General features: G+C 42.6%; 1 protein-coding gene across 1 annotated transcript in view; it reads left to right on the top strand.

The window, feature by feature from the left end:
- The window catches only part of MKLN1 (muskelin 1), a 102289-nt gene that overhangs the window by 36593 nt on the left and 38983 nt on the right, over window positions 1-26713 (top strand). The window contains exons 7-9 of the mRNA XM_066182660.1: window positions 3959-4036; window positions 5178-5243; window positions 13240-13352. Coding sequence (XP_066038757.1) covers window positions 3959-4036; window positions 5178-5243; window positions 13240-13352 — 257 coding nt within the window. The remainder of the gene's footprint in view (window positions 1-3958; window positions 4037-5177; window positions 5244-13239; window positions 13353-26713) is intronic.

Genomic DNA, 26713 nt, shown 5'->3' with positions numbered 1-26713 from the left:
CAGTTCAGCCTAAAATGTCTTCTGGAGAGGCTGGTATTTGCAGTGGTGGGTATTGACAAAGTGCAACGCTCTGCGTCTCTGGCGGGCTATTTCCATAGGCTTAGTCATGTAGAAAAAGAGTAGGTGGTCAAGAATTAGTGCTGGCAGAGCTAACTCTTGTTCTTTTGCATTGCTAATGATGAACGCTGTCTTCCACCTCACATCACCAGATGATTTCTTTTGAGAGCTTGGTGGCAGGCAGCCACACTTTTCCCACTGATTCTTTTGACTTGTGCGTTACACTTAGAAAATGGGCAAATGGAAACTCTGGCAGCTGCCTGACTTCGTCTCAAAAAGAAAAGGTTCCCTAAATCTCAGCTGGTTCACAGACTTGGTTCAAATGCTTCACATTTGGATCCATTCCTATAGCTTTCCGGCCTATATTATTGAAGAAAAAACTCTGCTTAATATTCTTACAGAGACTATGTGGAGTACAAATTGCTTGGGTGAACGCAGCTCCTGTAGACACGGAAAGCTGCTTGGAATGGCTGGAGGAGCTGCTTGTTTCCTATTAATATTCCAGGGACTGAGGTGTTCCTTCTGGCACCGCTCGTGTCAGTGTGTGACATGTGTTTATCTGGTGACGAGTCAGTCCTGTGTGACAAACAAGGAGTTGTGATGTGCAGCCTGCAGGCTCCAGTGTCTCCCAGAACTCATGACTCACAGGAACAGGATGCACAGGAACAATTGTATTCCCCTGGAAGCTCTAGACAGATACGTGTACCTGAATTTTACCATTTAATATTGTTTGGATTTGGTTCTGAGAAAGCTGTTCTGTATACAGGGATATATGGAGGGGAGAGGCTGGCTAGGGATCCAAAGCCTCTGGGAAGTAGATGGTAGGGTTTGTGTAGAAGAATAATAACTTACATGGATTTGAGAGCAAACCTTGTTTCATTTTTATGAAGAACAAAGTGCATGAAAATATTACAGCTCTGAGGCTGGAAAGAAAAAATGTGTATTTCCTTGTTTCTCCCATGTCTTGGGGAAATAGTCAAGTAATGGCAGGATTTTTATCTGGTAGAACCTTTCTCTCCTTCAGGTTTTCTTTGGAATGTAGTTTGTGACTCAAAAAGCCTCAAACTGTTCAGGTATTTTGGCTACTTTTCTTTGGTTTGAGAAAAGTCTTAAAACCTCAGACCCCCAGCTCCCAAAAATTATGGGCTAAATGTCACTCTGAGGTTTTTGAGCCAATGGCAGTGAAGTGAATAGGTTTCAGCAACCCTACCTGGAGATGTGTGTTGTCTAAAAAAACCCCAAACTTGATCCAGCTTGCTCCTGATTGGCTTCAGGAGGGAAAAAAAAAAATTTATGGTTGGCTTCAAAAAAATATTTTTATCCGCAGTGTTTGTTCTAATCCTTTCTGGGTAACCTGCAATTGGCTGGCAAAATAAAGACTTGGCTTATCAGGGAGGCAGAATTTACTGATCTTTAATCACGGTGAACTTCGTGTTGTTGCATCCAAAATGCGTCATGCCTTGCTGCAAAGGGCTTGAAAATAGTACAAAGTCGTTTTTTTGGCTGTAATTTTAGTAAACATGGACATTGAAGTGAGAGGTCTCCAGAGCGAAAGAAAACACTTCATTTAAAAACTTCCACCTGACGCTTGTTTTTTTTTTTTTTTTTTGACAAGAGTCTTGAAATTTATTTTAAACTCCTGATTCATTGGGAACAGCTGACAGACCTGAGCAGGCCTAGATCTGATCCTCAGCGCCTCACAGGAGCTTTGGAGACCTTTTGGTCAGCAGTGCTCTCCTGACAAGGAACATAAGGAGTGCGCTGGCGTAGGTCTGGCGTCGGGTACAGAATCCTCCTAGAAATCCTCCTTTTTTTCCCCTGGTGGTGTCAGACAGGTGGTGATTCAGCTTCCAAAACAAGCTGCTGCTGGTTTGCAATGCAAGTGGAGTGAATGTGGAACTGCTTCCAGCACAAGGAAGCATTTCTGGGAAGCAAGCTGGACTATTTCCAAACCAATGTCCCATGGAAGACAAGAAGCATTATTAAAAGAGGCTGAAGGCACAGTAGGGGAGAAGTGTCGTATCTTGACAAGTGCAGCCTGTGGGTGTAGAGCATGGGAGAGAGGTTAAATCACCCTTTCAGATCCTATGTGGTGTAATTCATTCTTTTGAGCTATTTATGTCCAATTATCTATTGGGTGCCATCGGGATAAATACGGTTTTGGTTTCTGTCTTGCAGACCCAAGGCTGTAACGATAACCAAAAAGCTCAGTTTCTGTCTGGGTTTGTGGCTGAGTCACTGTGGGATTTCTTACAGCACATGCATTTGTTCTATTAGCCCTAGCTTTTCTGAATCAGAATTTATGAGATCTCAAGCTTCAAGCCTCTCGTGTGTTGTCCCAACTTCATAAATGCTGAAGAAGTGGGAGTTAAGAACCCTGCTATTAAACCCAAAATAAACCACTTTTCTTTCTACATACGTTGAGCAAACTTCTGGCTTTCCTCGATTACCTAATGTGGGGAGAGAGCTGCTGGTTTTGGCTCTGAGGTGAAAGTAAAATCTGCCCTGTTTTCAGAGTATTTATTTGGAAAATCTTGCACAGCTGAGTTTATGGAAGTTTTATATTTTCAGACCAAACTCATCACCTTTCAGGAGCTCTCAAGTGCCCTTGTTTTCCTGTTAGATGGTCTCTAAATAGAGCATTCATCTTCTCCCAGGAAATACTTGTTGGCTTGGGTTTTAATTAAAACCTGGATTTCAGTCACGACAAACTACAGGATGCCAGGAAACACTTTAAAATTTTCTCTGAGCCTTGTGTCATGCTTAACAAAGATTTTTACTTTTTTCTAAATAAATAGGGATGTGTTCAGTAAGGATCATTCTTTTTTGCCTATAATACCTACAAAGGGCTTTTGTATAAATAAGCAGAGGCATTCATTGTCTAAATTTGAAATGTTAAATTCCTATTGTTTGTTTTCCAGGTAATGCATTAATACAGCAGAAACATTTGTCAGGAAGAGCTTGTGTGTTGAGATGTTGGGTGATGGGTGGGATGTAGCCAGGCACACAGTGCTCAGGTGCTCTCATAGTCTGTTGTGCTACAGAAGGTGAGGTAGGTGTTTCAGAGGAGACATTTGAAGAACAGCAGCACCAAGTTCCCCACGTGCCAAGCCCTTCCCAGACTGGAGAGCAGTCCCGGGGAGTTTGGGTGTTACAAGTCTCCTTTACAGAAAATTGGTGTTTATTTGATAGACTGATAACATCTGAACAGGATTAGGAACTGGCCTCTGGGTGCTGAAGAGGTGGAGGGCACAAGAGAAGTGTGGATAAAGTGCTGGAGCTGGTGCTGCTCACAGAAATGCTGTACTTGGCACATCTGGCCCGGGATCTAACGCCTCCTCTATTGCTCTTCTTGCTTAACTGTCTGAAGAGAATGTAAACTATTGTTTTGTTTTTCATCCAGTGCTTGGTTGTCCCGTATCACAGCATTTAAACAATCTGCTCTGCTTCCCTTCCCTTCTCAGATGAACCTCCAGAGATGCTGTCTGACCTAGTTTTAACTTAACGTGCACTAAAATGGTTGAATTTTATATGCACTGGCAACTTTCCTTTTGCTTAAATAAGGGGGAGGGATTCTATTCTTAATTAAACACACCACACTGGAGATTTATAGACACTTGGCACGACCTGGCAGGCAAACTGGATAATTCTTGATTGATCTAGTAGCAAGTATTCTTTTTATTTTAGTGCTTGCACATTTAGTTCATTAACAAACTAACAAAAGTTTAACCAACTAACAAAAGTTTAACAAACTAACTGACACATAAAGGAGAACTCACTGAAAATGGAAGCTTTGGAGTGGCATACTGGATTGAGTTAGGCTGAAGTTACCCACATTTAAAAGTGATTTTGCTATAATGGAAGGATAAATGTTTTATCCTGCAAAATTTTTGTTTTGCAGATGGCTTGTTCAATCAGTATATCAGTCAGCAAGAGTACAAACCTCGCTGGGGGCAGATTATCCCCAAAAGCACCAAAGGTAAGGACATTTCTTAAGATATAACTCATGTACTGCCAGTTCGGTCTTGTTCCTTTGAGAATATGGAACAAGAAAATGATGCAAGAGAGTCTCCTCTAGGAGAGTTCTGGGGAATGGTTTCTTCTCTGAAAAAGTTGCATTTGTCTGCAAATTCAATGAAATTCAGCCTGCTCTCTGGCTGAGTAAGGAACACTGCAGGAATACAAGTGGTAACTTTAGGATAGATCATGAGTTTAGTAAAAAATCCCAGAATATTGGTTAAACTTGAGAACAGTAATCTGTGTGTTAGCACATGGAATTGATGTAACTCCAACTTAAAGTGAAGAGTTGGCAAATAAATATGTTTTCTTAGTAGGGAGTATTTTAAATGAGGTGGATCTTTTGAAATCTTGATCTGTTACACAGTAAACCCAAACTGCAGAATCTTTTCCATTCCTGTCTGCCTTAGAGGAGACTTGTAGCAGCATCCTTAACTGCAGAGTACGAAAATCACTGTCATAGGGCAAATGTAGGATCCAAGGTGACAATTGCCAGATGTGGAGCACTGTCCCCAAGCCCCTTGGGAGGGGTTATCTGTGTCACCTGTCCTGAATGCTTAAAGATACATAAAGTGGTTGGAAAGCTGCTTTAATTGGACAGTTGGAATTCCCTTATATGTGAGAATAGCTGGTGCAGAGCTGACTGTGCTCTCTGTCTACATCACCTCCTGCTCCCATCCCCGGGCTTCATTTCCCTGTCACTGGAGTATCAGTTCTCACAGCTCAGCCCTCAGGCAGCTCTCAGGTGGGGAGAGATGGAAGGGGAGCCAAAGGGTGGCTGTGTTGTCCCTGCTGGAGAGCTGCAAGGACAGCTCGGAGCTCTTTTGTGTGCACCGAGTGCATCAGGAATGTTGGAACTCCTTTCCAAGGCACTGGGAGTTGCAGTGTTCACTTCTGCTCTCTGTACTGTCAGTCACCAGATAATTCAGTATAAAACTTTGTGCAATTTTATAATGCACAAAAAGTATTACCTGGAAAAAGTGACGTGCTAGTGTTTAAAGAAGGGTGAGTTACTCAGTTTCTTTGCTTCCATGTTGAGGCTGTATCTTCCTTTGATTTAAAAATCTTAAATGGAAAACTCTCCCTTCCCTCTTTTTTTGAAGGTGACGGGGAAGACAGTCGGCCAGGGATGAGAGGTGGCCATCAGATGGTTATAGATGTGCAGACGGGTGAGTAGTTTTTACATTTCTTAACTAAATTATTTAATCAGTTATTTTCCAGATTAATATGCAAATGTGTTTTCCTTCAGTCACTGTGTTAGCTTCAGTTTTTGAGGAAAAAAACCCTCTCAATTTCTAATCGTTGGATTAAATGTTCTTCTTCCTCTCTGGATCTATATTCCAGCTGCATTTCCTCTTCTTCCCTAGTTATTCTGAGTTATGCCTTAGCCATTGTCTTCTCTTAAATAAGAAACCAAGAACAATTGGTTTTAATTTTTTGTTCTTCCTACCATCTTAGAGCAGGGGTTCAAACAAGAGAAGAGAAATTAGGGATAATCATTTCCCTTATCTACTACACGCTGTGCTGAAGCAATAGATCTGATGTGTTGAAACATTCCTTGTATTTTGGTTGGAGTGGCTTCTAATTCCCACAGTGTGCAAGAAACTCCTGTTAAATATAATTCTTTAGACATCTTTTGCAAAAATGTTTCCTGTAGCCATTCAAAGAATGGCTCAGCCTGTTAAACAGAACCTGCAGAGAAAAGAAAGTGGGGTGGTGTATCAGGAACAGTTCCAGTGATTGTTGTTCCGCATAATTTTCTATATCTTTTTCTGTTATTTAATCAGATTTCTGTGCTACGTCAGTCCTTACTAAAATAAGGAAAGCATCTGCCCGAGTCTTTGCAGTGTGAGGGAAAGGATTGTTCTTGGGAAGGGAGAAACAAGATCAGGGTGTGGGTATTGGACAGGAATATAGGGTGGCATTGAAGGAGTTGGCAAAAAAAATGCCCATGGCCGTATCTGTTGTGGTCACAGGACAGGGACAGAGCATGTGACAGGATAGGACCTTCCAGAGTAATTTGCTAAGTCATAGTGAACAAGCAAAAATCCAGCAGTAGCTGCAGCCTCTGGCTTTTGCTCAGAGTAGTTACTGCTCTAGAGGAAGCACTCGAGTTATTTGGTGTAGGAGAGTAAACTTATTTCATTTGGTGGGAGAGGTTTGAGACTGATTAGAAAAGAACGCTGCTGGAGGATTTGCTGGTGTTTATGCAGAGGCTGGGGACGCTCCCTAGTGGCCTCGGGAATTAGTAGTGAGCGTTTCACAAGAGTGTGGAAGAAACATGATCCTTGTCAACTTGGAAATGATAGTCCTGCACACCTCCTGAAAATAAAATATCCATGGTAGTGTGAGCCTTCCTTTCCATTCCTCTTGCTTTTCTTAAGTCCCAGTAAGGTTGTGAGCTCTGCCTTTGACTTCAGTTTCACTCTGCTTTAACAAGGCAGTGAAACTCATCCATATATTTAAAAAAATATTTCTTGATACATTTTATACGTATTATATATACTTTGGATATATATGTGTATTGTACATATATTAATATTTATATTATTTATGGAAATATAAAAATGTACATCATAAATGTATCAAATATATACAATTTATTAATTTTTAAATTTTTTTTTAAACTTGCACAAAAGTGACTGGGCAGTACCCACAGAGGTGGAGTCCTGGATCTCTCTCCCTCTCTCATGGTGGTTCTTTCTTCACGTAGCTCTATTTATAGATGGTGGGACACCTTCCCAAAGTTTCCCTGTGGGCTGTTTGGGAAGTTGCTCTCAGTTTTGCATCCAGGTCCACTGAGGCTTGTAATAGCTGAAATGTTTTTGAGATGATCAGTTTTGCCATTTAATTTGGCTTGTGACAGGCCAGGGGAAGTTTTTGGGGCTGTTTCCCATTGCTGATTGCTGGAGTTTTCCTTTTGAATATAGGTGGAGTTTAATGGGCTGGTGGAAATTTAGCCAGTTATGTCAGGATGCGTTTTACAGACTGGAGCTGGAAAGCTCCCTGGCTAACCTTGGACAGATCCAGTGTTAATGGAAAAGGGAGCAGTGGTGTACTCTTCCCTTCAAAGACATCCTCTCTCCTTACTCACACACTCGCTGAGTGGGTTTTTTTTCAGAAGACTTTGGCAACTGAAGAAAAATCGTCTCACTTTGCACTCCTTGTTAGAGGAGTGAGGTCCTTCTCAAAAATCAGTATTTTCTTCAACTTGAATCTTTTGGAAGTGAAGTGAAACAACAAAATCACACAAGTATGACTGTAAATTTCATAACTTACAATCTGAAGTTTCGTATCACATAGAATTAAGTGTTGGAAGCAAATTTACATCTCCAATGGCCAGACCTGCTGTAGCTATAAATGAACTAAAAATGGTTTGGCATTTTGTTTAACCTGAAGGAGATTGTAACCACTTATTACTGACTAGAAAAATAATTCTCATTTAATAGTACTGAGCTTGCTGGATCCATGTGCTGGTGTTATGATAGAGGATATGGGTTGGTGAGGAGCTGAACTAGATCTTAAGTTGCTGCCAATGCATGGAGTCACTGAGACTTTTTTTATCAGTTTCGGGTAGAACATGGATCAACTTGTTCTAAACTGCCTTTTAGCATGGTTTATCTTTCACTTAGAGTGGGCTGAAAGTATCTGGAAGAGAATTCAGCATCTGTGCTGGCAGCCAGTAACTTGTGCTGGAGCTCATTTCCATCTGATACTCCTTAGTACCTGCCACAGCTGACTGAGTAAGTGCAGCGTTCCTGATGCTTTGGAAAACTCTTAAAGCAGTTTGAAATGGAGCTGTAGGCATTGTGGGATGCAGAACTGAGAATGCAGCCTGATGTCTTTCTAGATAAAAAGAAAGAGAAATTAAAAATGGGAAGTTAGTGATTCCCCCAATATCCTCCATCATTTTAATCACATTAACACTCAGACTGGAATGACTGTGGATGGCAGGGTTGGGAAGCTGGATTTGGTATACATGTGCAGAAACATAAACTAAGAGAAATTCACAGTTATAGCTGAAACCACTGTTAGGTACTTTAAAGCTTTAGGCTGCAAATGAAAACAGAAAGCTCCTGTTATTCCTGCTTTTCCCTGCAAGGTGCATTTCTCATGCAGCTCTCTGTGTGGGAGGCTGGAGAGTTCTCTCTGCTTTTCTGCAAAGAAGGGGAAGAATTTGAGTAGTTGCAACCCAGGTATATAGATTAAAACAAAACTATCCCCCAAAGTACCCCAAAACTATGCAAGAGCACGGTGTTGTGTGCTGCATGTCAGACATGAGGAGCTGTTTGTGTAGGCTCTGGGGAAGTACTGGGGCAGTAACACACAGGCTTGTGTGCAGAACTGTGTTCTCAGGGAATTGAACCCTAATGCAGTTTTGAATGAGTGTGTCAGCATCTGGCACTGGTTCCTTATTAACAGCTCTTTGAGTCTGCCCTCCCTGGCCTCCTTATGGGGCAGATATGCCACATATTTCAAAACTCCAGTGCTTATTGTGGAAAATGGAGGGAACGGGTAAGTGAATTGCCAAAAGCAAGTTTTAAGGAGTAATGTCTGTACTTATGAACAGTATGTGTGTTGTGTTTTGGAGATGTGTTTTGCAATTCCATGGCATGGTGGAATTGATCTCGTCTGCTCTTACAGGGCAGACACAGTGAATGACAGTGCAGGCCATAAAGCCATGTAATTGTTTTGGTAACAATAGCAATATGGACCATGTAGAAATTATTCTATTAAAAAAAGGTATTTGGTGTTATATCAGGCTTTCTTAAATGTTGAACTTTTCCCATGAGCCTGCTTTAGAAATAACAGCAGAGCAACCATGGTTTTTCTTCTGTCTCCATTTTTCTTCTCTTTGGCAACTGAAACAGTTTTTTGAGAGAAAACATTAGTGAAATGGTCTTTATTGATATGGTACTTCTGTTCTCTCACTGAAGTGCAACTGCAGTGTAATTTTGGTTGTACATCATTTTGCTTTTTCTTTCGTCCGAAGGAATTCCGTTTGCTTCCTTCCATTAGATAAATGAGGACAAATCTGTAGGCTGGGAACAGAGGGAGATGCAGAGCACTGGGCCCAGTGTGCCCATTGGATACGTGGGCAGCACAGCAGAAATGACAGGGCTGGTTCAAAAGCAGCATGGGAAGATGAAAAAGATGAAGAGAGAGCAGCAGACATGAAGGATGCTGTTTTGCCTGAGGAAAACACTGCTATCCATAAGATATTTAAAGACAAGGCTTGTGTACAGGATGAAGGGATCTCAGAAACAAAACACAGATGGCTTCTAAGCTCTGAAACACAAACAGCTGCTGAATTCTGGAGGTTACTCAACTTCATGGGGCTTTCACATTTGTGACTGTATGCCTATCCTTAAAAAAAACCCCTTGTATTCAGCCAACTTGTATTCAGCTGAACTGTGGTTCAGAAACCGAGGGGTGTGATACTGCAAGAAGATTGAAGGCTGGTTTTATATTTGTGCTCTCAAATGCTCCTCACAAAGTGGGCAGCACTGCTGGCACGTAACTAAAGGTGTGGGTGCTACTTGGGGAAGTGCCATCCTTTTGTAGAAGGTTTTTGGGAGATCTTACACCTTGATTGTTTTTTTTTTTTATTTCTGAGAGGAACCCTTCATAGTTTTAGGGACAGCGATGCTCCAGTACAGCCCCAGCAAGTCTGTGCTGGCAGCTGACTGGGAGGGCAGTGGCTGATGAACTGGGGAATGGGCCCATGAGTTCAGGGGACCCTGAGGGGCTGCAGGAGAGTGTTGTGAGGGTCTGATCCTGCCCCTGGGATGTGACAGCTGTGCAGGAGGACAGGCTGGGGACTGACTGCATGGAAGGATTTGCAAGGCACTGGAAGCGGAATGTGCGTCAGCAACGTGTCCTTGTGACTTTGGAGGCCAACCCCTCCTGCTGGACTGTACCAGCACAAGCAGGGCCAGCAGGGAGAGGAGAGGGTGATGTTCCTCTTTTATGTACTTGGGGACACATCTGGAGTGCTGTGCCTGGTTTGGGCTCTCTGGGCCAATAAGGATTGTGTCAAACTGAATTGACCAAAGTGGTCTGGGCTGGAGCGTGTGATGTGTGAGGTGATGCTCAGAGAGCTGGTTTGGTTCATCTGGTAGGAAGAAGGTTCATGGGAGGATCCTAGAGCTGTCTTCAGCTGCTGGTGAGAGCATGGAGATAGTCAGGCTCATTTTGGGGGGGAGCAGACTATAGGATAAAGGACAGGAAGGGAAAATCCAGTTAGATATTAGGGGGAAAAAATTGTAATGAAGTTAATCAGTCATTGCAGCAGGGATCCAGTCTGAAATGTCCATCCTTGGAGATCTTCTAAGTGTAACTGAATAATTCCCTGGGCAACGTGGTCTCTGCCGAAGTTAGCCCTCCTGTGAGGGATTTGGGGGATGACTGATGGACCTTGCAGGGTTGCTGTAGATCCACAATTCTTTTATATGCCACGGAGAACTGTTCTAGCAGAGACATGGAAATACTATTTGACCAAAGAATGTAGTTAAATATGAAACCAGGACTGGAATGTATTCACTGAGGAAGACCTCCTGTACCAGAATCCCACCAAGGGTTTCACCACATGGAGAAAATGGAGTTAACAGGAGTCAGGGAACTGTCCTTGAGAATGTGTGTGAACCTGGACTGAAACCACCCCAAGAATTTTGATATTTATTAGGTTGGAGGTGACTGCTTTGCTACTTTTCTGAGAAATAGAAATTAAGGAGAGCTTGACAGGAAATAATGTTGGTTATTGGGAATGCACGTCCTCTAATTTGAGGGCTTCTCTGGCACCTTTTAATCATCTAGGGAGTAAGGGAAGAAAAGAACTCAGACGTTACAGAAAAATTTTTGACTGAGCAAGCGGTTTAGAAATACTCACAGAACATATTTAATTCAAAGTGTTGAATTTGTATTCAGAAATAAATGTAGAGGAAATAAGCTGAGGATGCTGGAGGAGAAATTTGACTTCCTAAACGTAGCTGGTAAAAGCTTTGGGTAAATATAATTGCTTTCATGTTTTTTTTTCTTGCAGCTAGGTTTGAAAATTCTCCTGCTCTGCCCCTAAAGCTGAATAGAGACTTGCTTTAATAAAGCAGCATCAATTTTGCTGTGTTCCATATTGCTGGGATGCAGAGGGAGGATCCTTTCCTCCTTGAGTTCCCCGGTGCTACCAGAGTTATATTGTTGTGGGACTGCTGGGCTCCCCTCGAGCTGCCCCACTGCTGCTGCCTGGGGTTTGTGGCCTCTGTCCTCTTCTTTGAATATTGGCCTTAGAGATCTGTCCTGGTTGGGTCTCTGCATGCAGAGTGAAAAAAAATAAAAAAACAAACCCTCCCATAAAATCTGAATTAACTGCTAGAATACAAGCAGTGATACTGGTTGGGAAAAAGAGTGAAGCTTGACTTAAAAAAAACCCCTTTAAATCCCCAAAAAACTCAAACCCAACCAAACAAAAACAATCAAACCCAGCCCCAACCAAAAAGAATAATCCCACAAACCACCAAACAACTATTTTTTTGCTTTATACCATGAGAAAACAATTCCAAATTTTAGGAGAACTATAAAAAGTTATTTATTTGACATTACCAGCAACAGATGCATTTATGCATTAAGAAATATTCCTTTTAAAACATGCAGCCTTTCTCTAAAATCTGCATATACTTCTGCAAAAAGGCAGCTAAAAAATGATTTTCAGTGGGTTGAGATAGTGATGGAGCCTTTCTTTCATGTGAGTTACAGTTTTACTTCATGATGAAAAATGGGCCTGGCACAGAGTTCATGTGCACTTGTGTTCAGGGTGTTGCTCTGGGCATGCTCAGCACCAGCTGGGTGCCCGTGCTCCTCTCCCATTGCTCACATTTTATTCTGTCAGCCTGGGTTAGGTAACTTCCAAAATCTGAGTCTTCATCGGAGTCATTCAGGTTTGCTATTAAATTTCATGTGAGCCAACAAAGCCTTTCCAGGCAGGCCTGACATTTTGGCAAGGCCCCAGTAGGATTTTTAGCTGGTGCCAAATCTTTTATTTTTCTCGGCTATCAATGAAGCTGTTGTGGTAATGTGGGTTTTGTGAGCTGTGAGAATTTATGTGCACAAAGGGACCTGCTCTTTGCAGGGAACACTGGGAGCCCTGAGTCCAGGAGGAAGGGTAATTAAAGTTAATGAACCAGGGTAACCTTTCCATGGTGATGACCACTATCCTGATGGTAGGTAAGGGTCAGGGACTAGCCCCATTTTATAATCGTGCTCTACCTCCGTGCTTTAATTGCTGTTGGATTAAAAATTGGCCATTACCTCCATAATAGAAGTTGTTTATAGGTGTTAAAGAAGTTTTTCAAAGCTCTACAAGTCTTGAGGAGCTCGTTCTTCTTGGACTTGGCTTTGTGTTGTGTTTTAATGCAGTCTAAAAATGAAGTATTTTTAGAATTTGAGACCAGATAGTGCTATTTCTATAGTGGGAGTAGTTTGGTTGTCTCTCCATGGCAGAACAGAAACTCCTTTCTTAAATGCTTCCCCTCTTCAAAGGCTTCATCTGGTTTTATCAGTGAGTCTGGGAAGCCTTAGAACTTGCTGTACATAGAGCAGCTGTGGGTTTGAGGTGACAGCCCTGAAACACTGACTTAAATTTGTGACTCTTCTACTCACTGGCTTTTGTGGCATCAGGCAAGTTACTTTATGCAAGAGGATTTTGTAGTTGATTTTTCTATCTAGGGGATGGACTAAACAGAAAAACTTAGCTACTCCTATCTCCAAAATCTTGTTGATGTATAAATCCTGCACCAAACGGGGCATAGGCTGAGATGTCATTGATAGACTACATGCACAGGATCCAAAATGTTAAATATTGTTCATTTGTCTGTCTGGAATTTTAATCAGAAGGCTGTGGGTTTGATTGCCTCTTATGTAAATGTAGAAATAGAAAATGACTCTGAGAATTGGCTGTCTATCAATTCTAAAATCTTCCATTACTAAACCAAACCACATTTTTGTCTTGATGACTAGTTCCATTCAAAGAGGAGTGGTGTTTTAAGTAAAAAGAGTTTAAATTTCTCTTGTGAAAGTTTGTCTTTGTCACTGATGTTTTGTAGGTATTAGCCTGTTCAAACGCATTCTCTTTTTAAAATAAATTTAACTTTTTATTTTTCTTTTTTTTAATAGAAACTGTTTATTTGTTTGGTGGCTGGGATGGAACTCAGGATCTGGCTGACTTCTGGGCATACAGTGTGAAGGAAAACCAATGGACCTGTATATCCAGGGATACCGAGAAAGAGGTAAGTTCTGCAAACATCTGTATTTTTAAAAATACATCAATGGTTGCCCTCAAAAATGGCCCTACTAAAGTACTTGTGTTGAAGTGCAGCATAAGGTGAGAGCCACAGAGTTCAGACCTTCAAGTTCTGAAGACTTTTGAAATGCTTATGTGGGGAAAATACGAGCTGGAGGTGGCTTTGAAGTGTTTAAGATTCCTGGAGGGGAAAGGTTTATTTCTCAAAAGCAGAAATGATCGGCCAAAAAATCAGCTCAGCAAGCAGAGCACGAGTTAAATAATTTTGTGTGGCTGAATAACCAGACTAATCACAGAATCCCAGAATGTTTTGAGTTGGAAGGGACCTTAAAGATCATCCAGTTCCAGCCCTGCTGCCATGGGCAGGGACACCTCCCACTGGAAGGTTCCAAGAACTTACTAATGAACATTTCAGACCCAAACCTGGTGTTGGAGCTTCAGAAACAAATTGTTTATTTTTTTAGCTTCTGTCAAAAATGAAAAGAAATGGACAACTACCAGATGGAAATCTAGAGTTCAGGGGTTATTGCCAAAGGCTACACAACCCCGAGAGCTTTCGTGGCATTCATTTGAACCATTTTCCTTGGCCTGTTTTGCTCAGTATTTGACGTATGAAACCTGAAATGAATGTAGCTTGGGTTGTAGGACGAGACAAAAGAAGTCCAAGACCTTTGGCTTGTGTAGTCTGTACACTGTACACTGAAATCTTCTAGTTCTGTGTGGTTATTGTATTTTGAGTTCATTACTTGTTTGTCAGAGGAAAATTCATGCCACCTCTTCTTGAAGGTATGAAAAGTTGAGATCCCACCACTTTTTGACAAGTTCAGAAATTGATTTCCTCAGATATTTGAAAACAGTGTAAAAACATCTTGTTTCTCATTTGTATTTCTCAGTTTCTTGTCACAGCTAATTTTGTGAGCTTCCTTACCAGATTAAATAACACTTTAATATTCTCTTTTTTTTTCATGACAAAGGTTTTTTTAGAGGTTGTAATCAAGTAGGACAAATAGTCTGAGCTTTAAAAAAAAGAATGAGATCTCACAGGCATTTCCTGTAGCCCTCAAATCTCTGTGTCGTGTACTCACTGATTGGAACATCCTTTACAAAACGGGCAATAACAAAACTGAACATGATACTCTGGTTTCTGTCATAACAGAACTGTGGAGAGGTAAAATTGTTACATTTATGTACTGTTTGGTCAAAAAGGGGCTGCTGTGTTTTCTTCCTGCACAAACCAGTGTGGGTCAGTCTGGTATTTAAGGGATTCATTTCCTTCTTGCTGGGGTCATGCCACATCCAGCTGAGTTTCTCTAAAGCTTAGGAGGCGTGGCTGGGATGTTTTCTCTCCAGGTTCCTCATGCTTGACTCCAGCAGGGTAAGACTGTGATGGGAGGAAGGAGGGATGCACAAAAGGAAAGCTGTGGAGGAGACACAGTAGAAGAGTTGAGTTGGTGTGATTAACTGATTATAAAAGGATTTTGGAGGGAAAAATGTTAGCAGAGTGTTGTGGAAGCTCAGGAAATTCAGGTGGAAGATGAGAAGGGTCTAGTGGGGAGAGGAAGAAAGAGGAGTTTTTAAAAAGTGGAGACTTGTTGAATGTATGAGGAATTTTGAAGAAGGGATGTTCTTAATAGAGGAAAGTGTGGAGAAACGTGGGTGGCTTTGGAAAGGGAATTCTGGAAGGACTCTCCATGACAAATTTGTGAGGTGGGGCCCCTGCAAGCCTTGTGGAGTTCAACAAGGCCAAGTGCAAGGTCCTGCACATGGATTGGGGCAAATCCAAGAACAGACAGAGGCCAAGCAGAGAATGGATCCAAGAGCAGCCCTGAGGAGGAAGACAACTTGGAGTGTTGGTGGATGAGGAACTCGACAGGTCTCAGTGATGTGGACTTGAGCACTTCTGCTCTGGAGCCAGGCTGGCAGAGCTGGGACTGCTCACCTGGAGAAGAGAAGGCTCCAGGGAGACCTCAGAGCCCCTTCCAGTACCTAAAAGGGCTGCAGGAGTGCTGGAGAGGGACTGGGGACAAAGGCATGGTGTACCAGGACAAGGGAAAATTGCTTCCTACTGCCAGAGGGCAGGGATAGGTGGGATATTGGGAAGGAATTCATGGCTGGGACGGTGGTGAGGCCCTGGCACAGGTTTCCCAGAGAAGCTGTGGCTGCCCCTGGATCGCTGGAAGTGTCCAAGGCCAGGCTGGATGGAGCCTGCGAGCAACCTGGGATAGTGGAAAGAGTCCCTGCCCGTGGCAGGGGGTGACACTGGGTGGGCTTTAAGGTCCCTTCCCATCCAAACCATTCCATGGTTCTGTGATACATTCAGCAGTGTTCAGGAGGCCTCCTGAAGTGTAGTTCAGGTTTGGGTGGCTGTCAGAGGTACAGTGAGCTGGCAGCTGCTGTTCTTGGAAACCAGCAGTGGGTTGTGATTTTTTTTTTTTTTTTTTTTTTTTTTAATTTTATTTTTATTTTTTTTTTTCCCCCCCCGAAGAGATCTGGATGAAACCTGATTTAGAAACGAAAAGGTCAATCTCAAACGTTGAGAAGTAAATTCAAAAACAAAGACTCCAGATGTTTCTCTAATAGGGACATCAACTGCTCACAAACAATTTGCAAAAAGGAAATGTCTGTTGACATGGAATTTTAAAAAATATTCAGAGTAAATTCCAGTAGAGCTTAATCTTGTTTTGTTGTATTGTGCTAGTTCTGCTTCTGGCTTTTTTATTCTAATTAATCAGTGACAGTGGTTAAATTAGCCACTCAGTAATTAAACTTGGATAAGAGCGAAATATGGTGAAAGTTGCATCCTGTCCAGTGTTATTGTAGAGATCATGCACAGTAATGCTTTTGGGATAAGGGTACTGGTGGTGTGTGCTTTGGGAAGACCTTGTGTGACCCTTTTAGAAAATGTTTTTGCTGCTGTTTTTCAAAGTTTTCCAGTGAGGTGTCTATTTGTCACCTGAAGTTGCATTTGTTTGCTCTTTTAACAATTAGACCACCAAAGCTGATTTTCCATAGCTCTTTTTCATAGAATCATTAGAAAGTTAAGTTGGAAAAGCCCTCTGAGGTCAACTCCAACTGTTCTCTCAGCACTGCCAAGGCCACCACTAAACCATGTCCCCAAGTCTCACATCCACATGGCTCCAGGGTTGGGGACTCTACCATTGCCCTGGGCAGCGTATTCCAGTCATGGACAACTCTTTCAGTGAAGAAATTTCTCCAAATATCCAAGCTCCACTTCCCCTGGTGTAACTTGAGGCCGTTCCCTCTCCTCCTGTCCCGGTTCCCTGGGAGCAGAGCCCGACCCCCCCAGCTGTCCCCTCCTGTCAGGGACTTGTGCAGAGCCACAAGGTCCCCCTGATCCCTCTTTTCTCCAGGCTGAACCCCTTTCCCAGGTCCCTCGGCCACTCCTGGGGCTCCAGACCCTTCCTCAGCTCTGTTCTCTTTCCTGGATATGCTCCAGCTCCTTATGTCTGTCCTGTATGTCTGGACAAAATGCTCAGGGCACTGCTGGAGTAGCTGATCACTTCCAGCATGAAAAACAGGGTCTGGAGGACCTGCTGCTGGTGAGCACAGCAGCACTTCTGATGGACAGACAGACCCCACCAGCCCTTCAGTGTATGGATCCAGCAGGACTCCTGCTGTGGTTGTCAAATCCTCTTCCTCAAGCCTGAATCCTTGCAGGGAGATGCTCCATGGAGCTGCTCAGCACCTCTCAGCTTACCCACAGTTTCTGTCTCTGGAGTGTGTGACAGCCCTGTGAATCAGCTGGCACAAGGCACAGCCAAAATGCATTTCATTTAAGAGCCTTTAAGAGTTTCTACCCTGAATCAAGTGGAATGTTCTGACAAATGCTGTTGTCTTCAGGGTTTTTTAGTGGCTGTAGATCAACAGACCTCTTCAGGATTAGGGAATAAATAGTTTTAAAAAAACAAACCTTGTCATTCCTTGGACATTTTTATTCTAGCCCAGCGTCAGTTAATAGAGAAATTTAATGTGTGTGTTTTGATTTCTCTTTCTAGTTTCCAAGCAGCAACTTTTTCTTTTGAAGGATAATTCAGTGCAATTCAGTGCAGGAGGACATCTTTAAATGTAGGAAAGTCTTCGTTTGGTGTAAATTTATAGTGAGAGGATTTTGAAATAGGCTCAAAATGCTGAGGGATGTTGATGCCTCTGGAGATCAGATAAATGAGACTAAAGCAGTGTGATAGTTGGCATATTTTGTGTGTCTCTGGTGTTCCTGTACCTTGTTTTAGCATTTCCTAGAGGCAAGAGATGGGGGTAATCTCCCTTCAGTGTCACTGCACTGATTGGTACCTTCTGTGCTGCTTCTTGGAAAATACATTGACTCATCCTCATTCTGGTTTCTTCAGAGGAAAACCCTGCTCACAAATCAGCTCTGTGAAGGATAGGGAAATTGTGTAAATGGGTTAGGTTTAGGTGACACTGTGTTTCTCTCAAGAATTGTTGAAGTGTTTCCTTACTAAAGGTAGAAGTGAAGGTCTTGTCATGGTTTAACCGCTTGAGAGGATAAATCTTTGCTCACAATGAAGGAAAGTGTAGGTCAACAAGTGCCTCCTGTTCAGTAGGTTCAAAATGATGTAGAAAATGGGTATATTGTGAGGTGACAGTTTGCTGTTGAACACCAAGTGCTTTTCCAGGATGCTGAATGTAAAAGCTGACAAGTGTAGAAAGATCTCCTAATGGTGAGAGCCAGGGGGAATTTCAGCTGCTATTGTATTTCCAGTTAAATTTTCTCCAGTCTCTGCATGCGTTTCTTTGCATTTGTTGAAATGGATGAATTTGCCCAAAGCTTATTATATTCAGTGTCCTATTACCACAGAAGCATTTTTTGTAGGACTTTGTGACATCTTGGACTGGTTTTTTTGGGTGTGATGCAGCAGTACATGAGCTTATCAATGTAAAACTTTTACCCCTGTGCTGTTTGAAGTGCAGGAATTGAACTAGTCTCAAATATTGACTTCTTCCCACAGATGGTGATGCAGTTTGGAAGACACTTCAAGTGACTTGAGGGGCTTTTTGTTGCAAATATTGCGATGTTTACGGACTTGAGATCTAATGCAGTGAATGTGCCATGTCCTACTGCTGAGCAGTTCCAGTGGTACAGATGCTCAGTTGTACGAGATGCCTGGTGCCACAAAAGCACATAGGGAGAAGGCAGCTGTCCCTGAAAGAAACTTGGATACTGCAGACGTACCTCGGAGCCAACTTCCTAAATAGTGCAAATGCCTACAAAAGTAGGGACAAAGACAGCAGATGCTGGAGTGAACCAAATGAAAAGTCTCCTAGGCTGATACTAAATATCACAGGCAAATGGTTTATTTTCCTCCCTATTTAGTAGCATAATGGTTTAAAATGTTCTAAGCCAGTATTCTTTCATGAGAATGTTAGAGAGAGACTTTCACATATGCCTGACTGACATCCCCAGTGATTTCCACTTAGGCAGCCTAAAGCAAAAAGACCCTGTTGAGGGAGTAGCACCTCAGCTTTTTAGAATAATCTATTTTTAAATATTTTGGAAAAGGTTCTCAGCTTTAAAAGCTAACTTACGTGCTTATGCTACCTTGTGTGCCTCAAGAGTTCTGTCCTCTTAACCCTGGTTTATTTGTCTTTTTTTAACTTTGACATTTTTTTAAGGGAAAGATCATATTTGAAAACAGCTTTGAGTCTTAAGCTATTCAGTTCCCTCACTAGGTGCCTGTATTTCTTGCTTCCAGCATGAAAAAAAGCCCAGAAAACCAGCCAAACTTCAGTTATTCCTCACACCAGATGCTGGAATGTGTGGACGTCCCTTTCTTCCACACGCTGCTATTCAAGTCAGTCTCGTGGAGAAAGGAGCATTAAATAAATGCCTTGTGCCCGATGTTCTGGAGGCTGCACAACTCTGGCAGCCCTGGAGCTTGTGCGTGCCAGTCTTCAGGTTATGCTGAATTTCCAAGTCATCATAAAGCTTTCAGTTGCAAAGGAAAACTACTTTTAGTCCTTGAAGTAATGCATCAGGCAGAGTTGATTTGTGGCGTTTATGTTCCGATAAAAATCACCACTTCAGCTGCAGCTTATGATGAGTTTAATGCTCTGATCTCTGGTCTGGAATGGAACTTTATTTTACTTACACGGCTTTATTAGGACGTTATTGCATCATCCTAATGCATTTTGTAATTCCTTGTAAATTGTAGATGAGGCAGTGTAGAGTTCATTCTTGGGTGGCTGTGGATGCATCGTGGGGGAAAACAACATTACAGGACTTTCTGGTAAAGGTTTAATGAGGAGGTTGATGTTGGTACAAGGAATTCTGATTTATATCCTTTTGGCTTTTAAAGACACAGAAATATGCACCTGTGAGATGAGCCAGCTTGGATGCCAGGACCCCAGCATTTCACACTGAAGGGATTAAAAGAAAAGGATTTTAAATAAATAGGAGAATATGCAGAAGGAAAACTTTCACTCACTTTTGCCAGTGAGTGAAAGTAGCTGCACACACCAGTTAACTTTGCCTTGGGAGTAATGTCTTATTTCAGCTGCACTGAGAGATTTGTTACATTAATGTTACATTAACATTCTTCAATCTGTACAAATACAGGAATCCCTAAGGAAATATCAGTTATCCCAAGGTGGTAACATAGGGGAAGCAGTCTCAAGTGATATCACAGACAAATCTGTAGCTAAATTGTCTGGATAATTACGTGCTTGAAAATGTAGTAGGTTTTTGTGGACCTTGCTACTGAGGTATTTCAGCAACTGGGTTTTGGAGGTAATTAGGGTTTGAGCTTTCTGGAGTGTCTCAAGAGAACTTACTGGCTCAGTGGCTGGTGCAATTATGTGTTGAATTCAGACCTACCTGAAAGAGCTTAGTGTGTTCAATAGGACTTAATCCATGAATTTTCCACGCCGTCCATGTGATGGAGATGTTACTGATACTGGGCTCCGGGAAATAAAACAGCCACTTTTACAACTTGCTGACACCTTCGGGTGCAAACTACTCTTTTGTCACCTGTTCAAAACTGTCTTCACTTTCTCAGAAACACCTGAGAGCCTGTGGCTGTCAAAGGATTTAGACTTAAAATTTCATATTTGTCTGTCACTGACATCTCCAGGACAATTAATTACAAAAAAAATCAACTTCTGAAAGTGTAGCCTTGCTTTGTAATCTTTGTGGCTAAACAGTTTATAAGCAACCAGTTAAATTTTTTTCAGCCTTCTGGTCTGCGAGTGGGGCTGTAGCTCAGCTGAGTAGTTTGTGTCTATGGAAAAATCTCTCTTGGCTGGACCTTTGCTGGCCATTGTTACTGGTAATGAGAGGACAGTGTGAACTTGTGATGCGTGCAAAAATGACCTCACTCAACATCCTGCAATTGTTAATGGGGTTACTTAAATTCGGCACACGAGGGATGTTGTCCTGAGGGCCCATCTTGGAGCTGGTGAAAGCTGTGGTTCTCTGGTGGGTCGTCTGTTACGTTTCATCAGAGTTGCTGAAAAGCAAAGCTGAGCAGTGGATGTGGAACAAACTGACAATTTACTTGGTAAAGTTTAAGCAGTTACGTTTTTTTTCACATTTCACCAGTGTCAGCAGCACTTTGTTTGCAGGTGAATTGTGCCTTTTGTTAGAAATAGCACAGAATTAATGTCCTTTTGCTGCAAGGTCGCTCTGTACTGGGGTATTCCTTCAGTACTTCTCTTGTTTGCATTTGTAAGCTGAATCACAAAGGTTGCATGACTTTTATTTTTGACTGTAAACTAAAGCCTGCACAAGACCTTCATACACATTCCTGCAACCTCCTTCACATAAATTAAAGATCACAGAGTGGTTTGGGTTGGAAGAGACCTTAAAGATCAACTCATTTCACCCCCTGCCATGCACTAGGACACCTTCCATTATCCCAGGTTGCTCCAAGCCTGGCCTTGGGCACTTCCAGGGATCCAGGGACTGCCACAGCTTCTCTGGGCACCCCTTGCCAGGACCTTCCCACCCTCCTGAGTAGAGAATTTCCTCCTAACAGCTAATCTAAGAGTCTCCTCATTCAATTTAAAACTGTTCCACCTTGCCCTATCACTACCTGCCTGTGTGAAAAGTCCCCCTTCATCTTTTTTATAACCTCCTTTTAAGTACTGAGTGGTGACAAGTTATTTGCATGCTTGAAGGTGGGAGCTTTTCCCCTTTCCCTTTTCCACTGGCTTGTAAGATGTCTTGTTTTACTGCAACATAAGATCCATGGTGTTATGCATTGCTGGAAGGCCTTGATGATACCTTGGTGTGGGAGAGCGAGCTTAGGAGATCCAGGAATGTGACTCCTGCACTGGCAATTCCTCTGGCATTGGCTGCTAAAGCTGTTTCTGCACAGTAGGAAAACTCAGACAGCACAGCTGTCAAAGCACAGTATTGGTGCTTTGGAAAGTTCAGCTGTGAGGACACACTTGGTCTTTTAGAGGTACCTTGATCAAAGCACATCAGAAGCCAGAAGATTGTGTATTAATTCATTCCTTTATGAAAATCCTCTCAAATTAGTTATTTCAGCAAGCAAGCTAGCAGGGAGGCTAATAAATAATAATTTCCTGAGAACAGAGCCTTATCTATTTGTTTTCATAGCAATGCTCATGTGCTGCACTGAGTCTTTGCTGTGCTGTGGTAAACCTGTGCTGATCCCTGAAGGATGGAGCAAAGACTTGGAGTCAAGTTCATGTCAAACTGGAAGGGTTGGGCTGTTAAGGGTCATCAAATCCAGCCCGCTGCTGTCATAAGGATCCTGTCGTATGATCTCTGAGCCTGATCATTTGACTTATAAGCTCATTGAACCATCTTTCAAAAATAGAACATCAGGCCATTTATTTTTTTAATTCTAATTTAAGCAGGGAAAGTCTCTTTGTGGCAAGCTCAGCTCAAGGCTGCTCAGCATCAGCAGTGGGAAATTAGGACTCTCCAAAATGTGAGCCTGCTTTTAGGAAGGGGCAAAAGAGAGCTTCATCCTGTTCAATTTTGTTGTTTTCCCACCTTGAAGAGATGTGCACACAAAACTGCGTGCTAAAAGCTGCCTCTGACTTTAATCTGCTCCATCATGTCTGAGTCAGATGCCCAGAAAGGACTTTGCTGGTAAATCTGTCCTGTGGCATCGCTGTAGGAGGGCACCAGTAAGCAGATTAGCCATAGCTCAAATTCTGTGTCAACTCCTTGACCAGGGGTGCCTTCTCTGTCCTGTCTGTGCCTGGACTTATTAATAGTTAATTATAACTTTTTAATATCTAAACCTAATATTTATCGTAAGACATTTAACTCTCTTGTGTGAAAAATCATGTAAATTCATGGCTTTCCGGTACTGGTCCTTAGGAGTTTTCAGCATCACGACTCTGAGATAGATTCTAGTCTATTTCTTAGGCTTCCCAAAATATTTATTGGCAGAACACATTTAATTTATATGTAACAGTTTTCTAGAGAAGCTGTGGCTGCCCCATCCCTGTAAGTGTCCAAGCTGGATGGGGCTTGGAACAACCTGGGATAGTGGAAGGCGGGGGGGTGGGACTGGGTGTGCTTTAAGGTCCCTTCCAACCCAAACCATTCTGTGGCTGATGAACTTGTGTGTTTTCAGAAATATTCTTTATAACTGGTAAAGCAGCCTTAAAATTAAGTTGGAGTATCTGTTACTTTTGTAAATAGTGGCAAGAATCATGGAATGTTAAAGATTGGATGGGACCTTAAGGATCATCTAGTCCCAAATCCCTGCCATGGGCAGGGACATGACCAGCTTGTTCCAAGGCCCATCCAACCTGGCCTTGAACACTTCCAGGGATTGTTTGCAGAGTAATTTAAAGAATGGAGCATCCACTGAGCATCCAAAATATGGTTTTTTGGAGCTAAACTCCCATCTTATACTTCTGGAAACATTCAGTCATTTGCTGGATGTATCCTGTGTGACATCCAAAGGTTTTTAATTCTAGTGCTGGAGCTCTCCATTCTTGGACATCAAATGACACGGGTGGCACTGATTTCTGCCATCATACAGAGTAGGAAGTTGAGATGTGCTGTTTGAGGAAAGGTCTTTCATGCTGAGGAAATCCTTTCGGAGGGCTCTGAGCACCTGCCATGTGCCTGTGCCGGGCTGCTCTGGCCCTGAGCACGGTTGTGATGCTCCTCTTGTGTGGCTGAACATGCAAGATCCTCCCTCTGGTGGTTTGGTGCTCCTGGCACATCACTGGTGGTTTTGTGGGTGTTAGGAATGATGCATCAGTCCCCAGCTCCTTCTGGTTTTGTGTTGAGGGGCTATACAAAAACCCTTCATGCTACCATTAAAAAAAAAGAGAATAGATTAAATTATTTTCTTATGTTTCTGACACCTTTAGGTAATGATAAACTTACAATGCCTTCTGTGAGTAACTTGTATGAGATGAAAGTGTTTTATTTTGTTGTATGGATGCAGTTGAGCAAAGCAAATCTTTGCTGCAGCTCAGATTAAACATTTTGGGAGCGTGTTAGCTGTAGACTGGCATTGATAAAGCACTAACAAGCTCTAATCTTAAAGCACATGGACTTGAATTAATGCCAGGAATAATATGCATTTCCTTTCATTTTCAAGTTTGTGGAGAACTTCCCCCCCCCTTTTTTTTGGGGGGGGGGAGGGAGGGGACGAAATGAATTATAGTCCAAAACTGGGAAATGAGAGCAATTAATCTCTGCAGTTGTGTGTAGGCAGGAGGGACTATTTGTTGCCTGACAGGCTGCTCTCAGGACTGGAAACAAAGTAGGTTGTTTGTGTCTTTTTATGTCCTCGTCCTAGTTTGCTTTAGGACAAGAGCATTTACCTCATGATGCTTATTTTTGAACTTCATACTGGAGGCAGTGTTCACATTCCACTCAGTCTTTTACAGGACCAAGAACGGGGAATTAGTCAGCTGTTCTTTGTTTTTATTTCCCTGACTCTTGAAAAGGATCCAGGCTTGCTCCTGAGGTTTTTCATCTGGATTGGTCTGAATAAAAGAGATTTTTCTTGCAACTGAAACCCCTTTATTTGCAAAAGGTTATGATAACCAGAAGAAGCCAAGCTCCCCCAGTTTTTGTTTGGGATGGGCAGTGGAACTGGCTTCCTGCAGTCATGTTCACATTAAAGGAGGTTCATAAGACATTTATTTAAAAACAAACCAAAAAGTGAAAGCTGTCATGTTTGTGCCTCGGTGTAGCATGCCAGGATGCTGTTGCTAAGATGATGCCTGCTGATTCTGGCATAAATAGTCATTTGAGCAGACCCTACCCTAAGGAGTTGAGTCCCAATCCTTTCTCCCCTGTATAGGAACAAATCAATTATTCTAAGGAGGCGGTGTTGTCTCTCGGTGCTGTTGTGTTGCTTTTTGAAAACGTTTTGTAAGTTAGTCCTTAAGTGGGATAATTGCTTTCAGCATTTGCAAGTTAAATGAAGAAAGCTCTAATTAGATTTTATAAAGTGGCTTAGCATGTTGAGAAGGCTTTTCATAAAGTATACTGTGTATTCACTTGGCGTTGCACAATTGAATTTCGTGTAGCACTGACGAAACCTAAAAATCCTATTTGGCCCTGGGCGCTTAAAGGATTGAAAGCCTGTCTTAAGTGCTCCTGGCCATACAGCCTCTCTTCCTTTCCCCACCATCCCACCCTCACCAGGGTGTTTATCTGTGTTGTAGAGACCAGAGGAGTTGCATCAACACCAACCTGTTTGAGGAAGAGCCTTGGAGCTGGGCGTAAAGCTTGTTGTTTTGTAGCACTTCCAAACAGGACCCTGCACATGCTGTTTAATCTCTTTTAGCTGTGACTGTGTTGTGCTGATTTTACAGTGGGGCTGGGTGGCACAGAGCCACTTTGTTCGGGTCAGTCCTGGCTCTGTGTGGGCACTTATTAAGTCCACACAAACCCAGCAGTGCCTGTGCTTAGTAGTTTTTTGGTATTGTTTGGTGTCCTGTAGGTTAGAAATGTGATATGCTAATGCTTTCCTCTTGCCATTACAGCCTTGGCAGCAGCTGAGGCACTGACCAAAGCAGCCTGACACGCTGCTTGCCATCTGAATAAGGACTTAGCCCAGTCACAAGCCCTTTTCACGTGTGGTTTCTGCGGTGTGTGTGCCAGGAGCTTTCTGATGAGGGTTGGAAGGACTCCCCAGAGCCAGTGTTTGTGCAGGTCATTTGGGTGCTGTTGCTGGATGTGACTTCTAGAGTCTTATGGAAGGTGGGCTCTGTTTGGAAGGTCACACCTCTACTACTTCAGTCAATCAGGTTGTCAAGCTTCATCTGCAAAAATGTGGATTCCCTGTGTAACAACTCAGAAGAAACCAGATCTAAAGTAAAGTACTTAATTATAAAATCACAGAATGGTTTGTGTTGGGACGGATCTTAAAGACCCTCGAGTTTCAGCCCCCTGCCATGGACAAGGACACCTCCCACTAGGCCAGGGTGCTGAGGGCCCCATCCAGCCTGGCCTTGAACACTTCCAGAGATGAGGAGTTCTGCACGGGTTTGTTAGGAGTTCAGACAATCACTGAAGTAACTTGTCAAAACTGTGACTTGGTGATAAGGCCTGAATTTGAAGAAGGGCATAGAGATCTCTAGTAAGTAAGACCCACGCAGCCTGGGACATTAATTAATGGATTATGACCAGCCTACATCCTGGCAGGGGGACAAAAGGTTGTTCTTTTGCCCTCTAGCCATGCTTGATCTCTTCAACCTTGGGTTAGAGAGTCAACTCTGTCATGGTCAGTTTTTCTCACTCATTGCTTTTAAAGAGTCAGATTCTTTGAACACTTGTGGAATCAACAGACTTTCTCATTTGAATTTACTGGATTGCTGTGTCCATGACAAGTTGTGGCAGTGTGTTCTTTTTGTGAGCAACGGGCTGCTGTTGTAACCACATGGAGCGCACGGCTTTGGATGAACATTTGCAGCCATCCATGGGCACTTGGTTCATCACATGTGCCTCAAAGCATTTTGCTCTTTTGTAGTGTCTTTGTAAATGGACTTTGTGTCCCTCTTAGAAGTACATATCAGCTGCAAGGGCTGCCATGGTCAGGCTGAACTCAGAAGTGAACACAGATTTAGACCATTCCCCTTTTCTGCCTTAAATGTCAAACAGCGTGTATCACTGTTGGTGGAGTTACTTACTCATTTTGGTAAACAGGCAGGCTAAGGAAGAAACTTTGGCATGTTCCTCGTGATCTTGTGAGTGGTGTGCAGGCAGAACTCCAGTTTTCTTTGAGAACAGATTTCAAACTGGATGAAGTTTCCTATATTACAAGAGATAGTTCATGTTATGGCAGGCTCTGCAGTTTGAGTGAACTTGAGGTGCTGAAGATTCTGTGTCTGTAGAGATGAAATGTTAACCTTAAC

The sequence above is a fragment of the Chamaea fasciata genome, unplaced genomic scaffold (assembly GCF_029207755.1).
Source record: "Chamaea fasciata isolate MVZ Bird 193981 ecotype frontalis unplaced genomic scaffold, bChaFas1.0.hap1 SCAF_5, whole genome shotgun sequence".
NCBI lineage: Eukaryota > Metazoa > Chordata > Aves > Passeriformes > Sylviidae > Chamaea > Chamaea fasciata.
The sequence above is the reverse complement of the archived record's forward strand: the minus strand, read 5'-3'. Positions and strand labels throughout refer to the sequence as shown.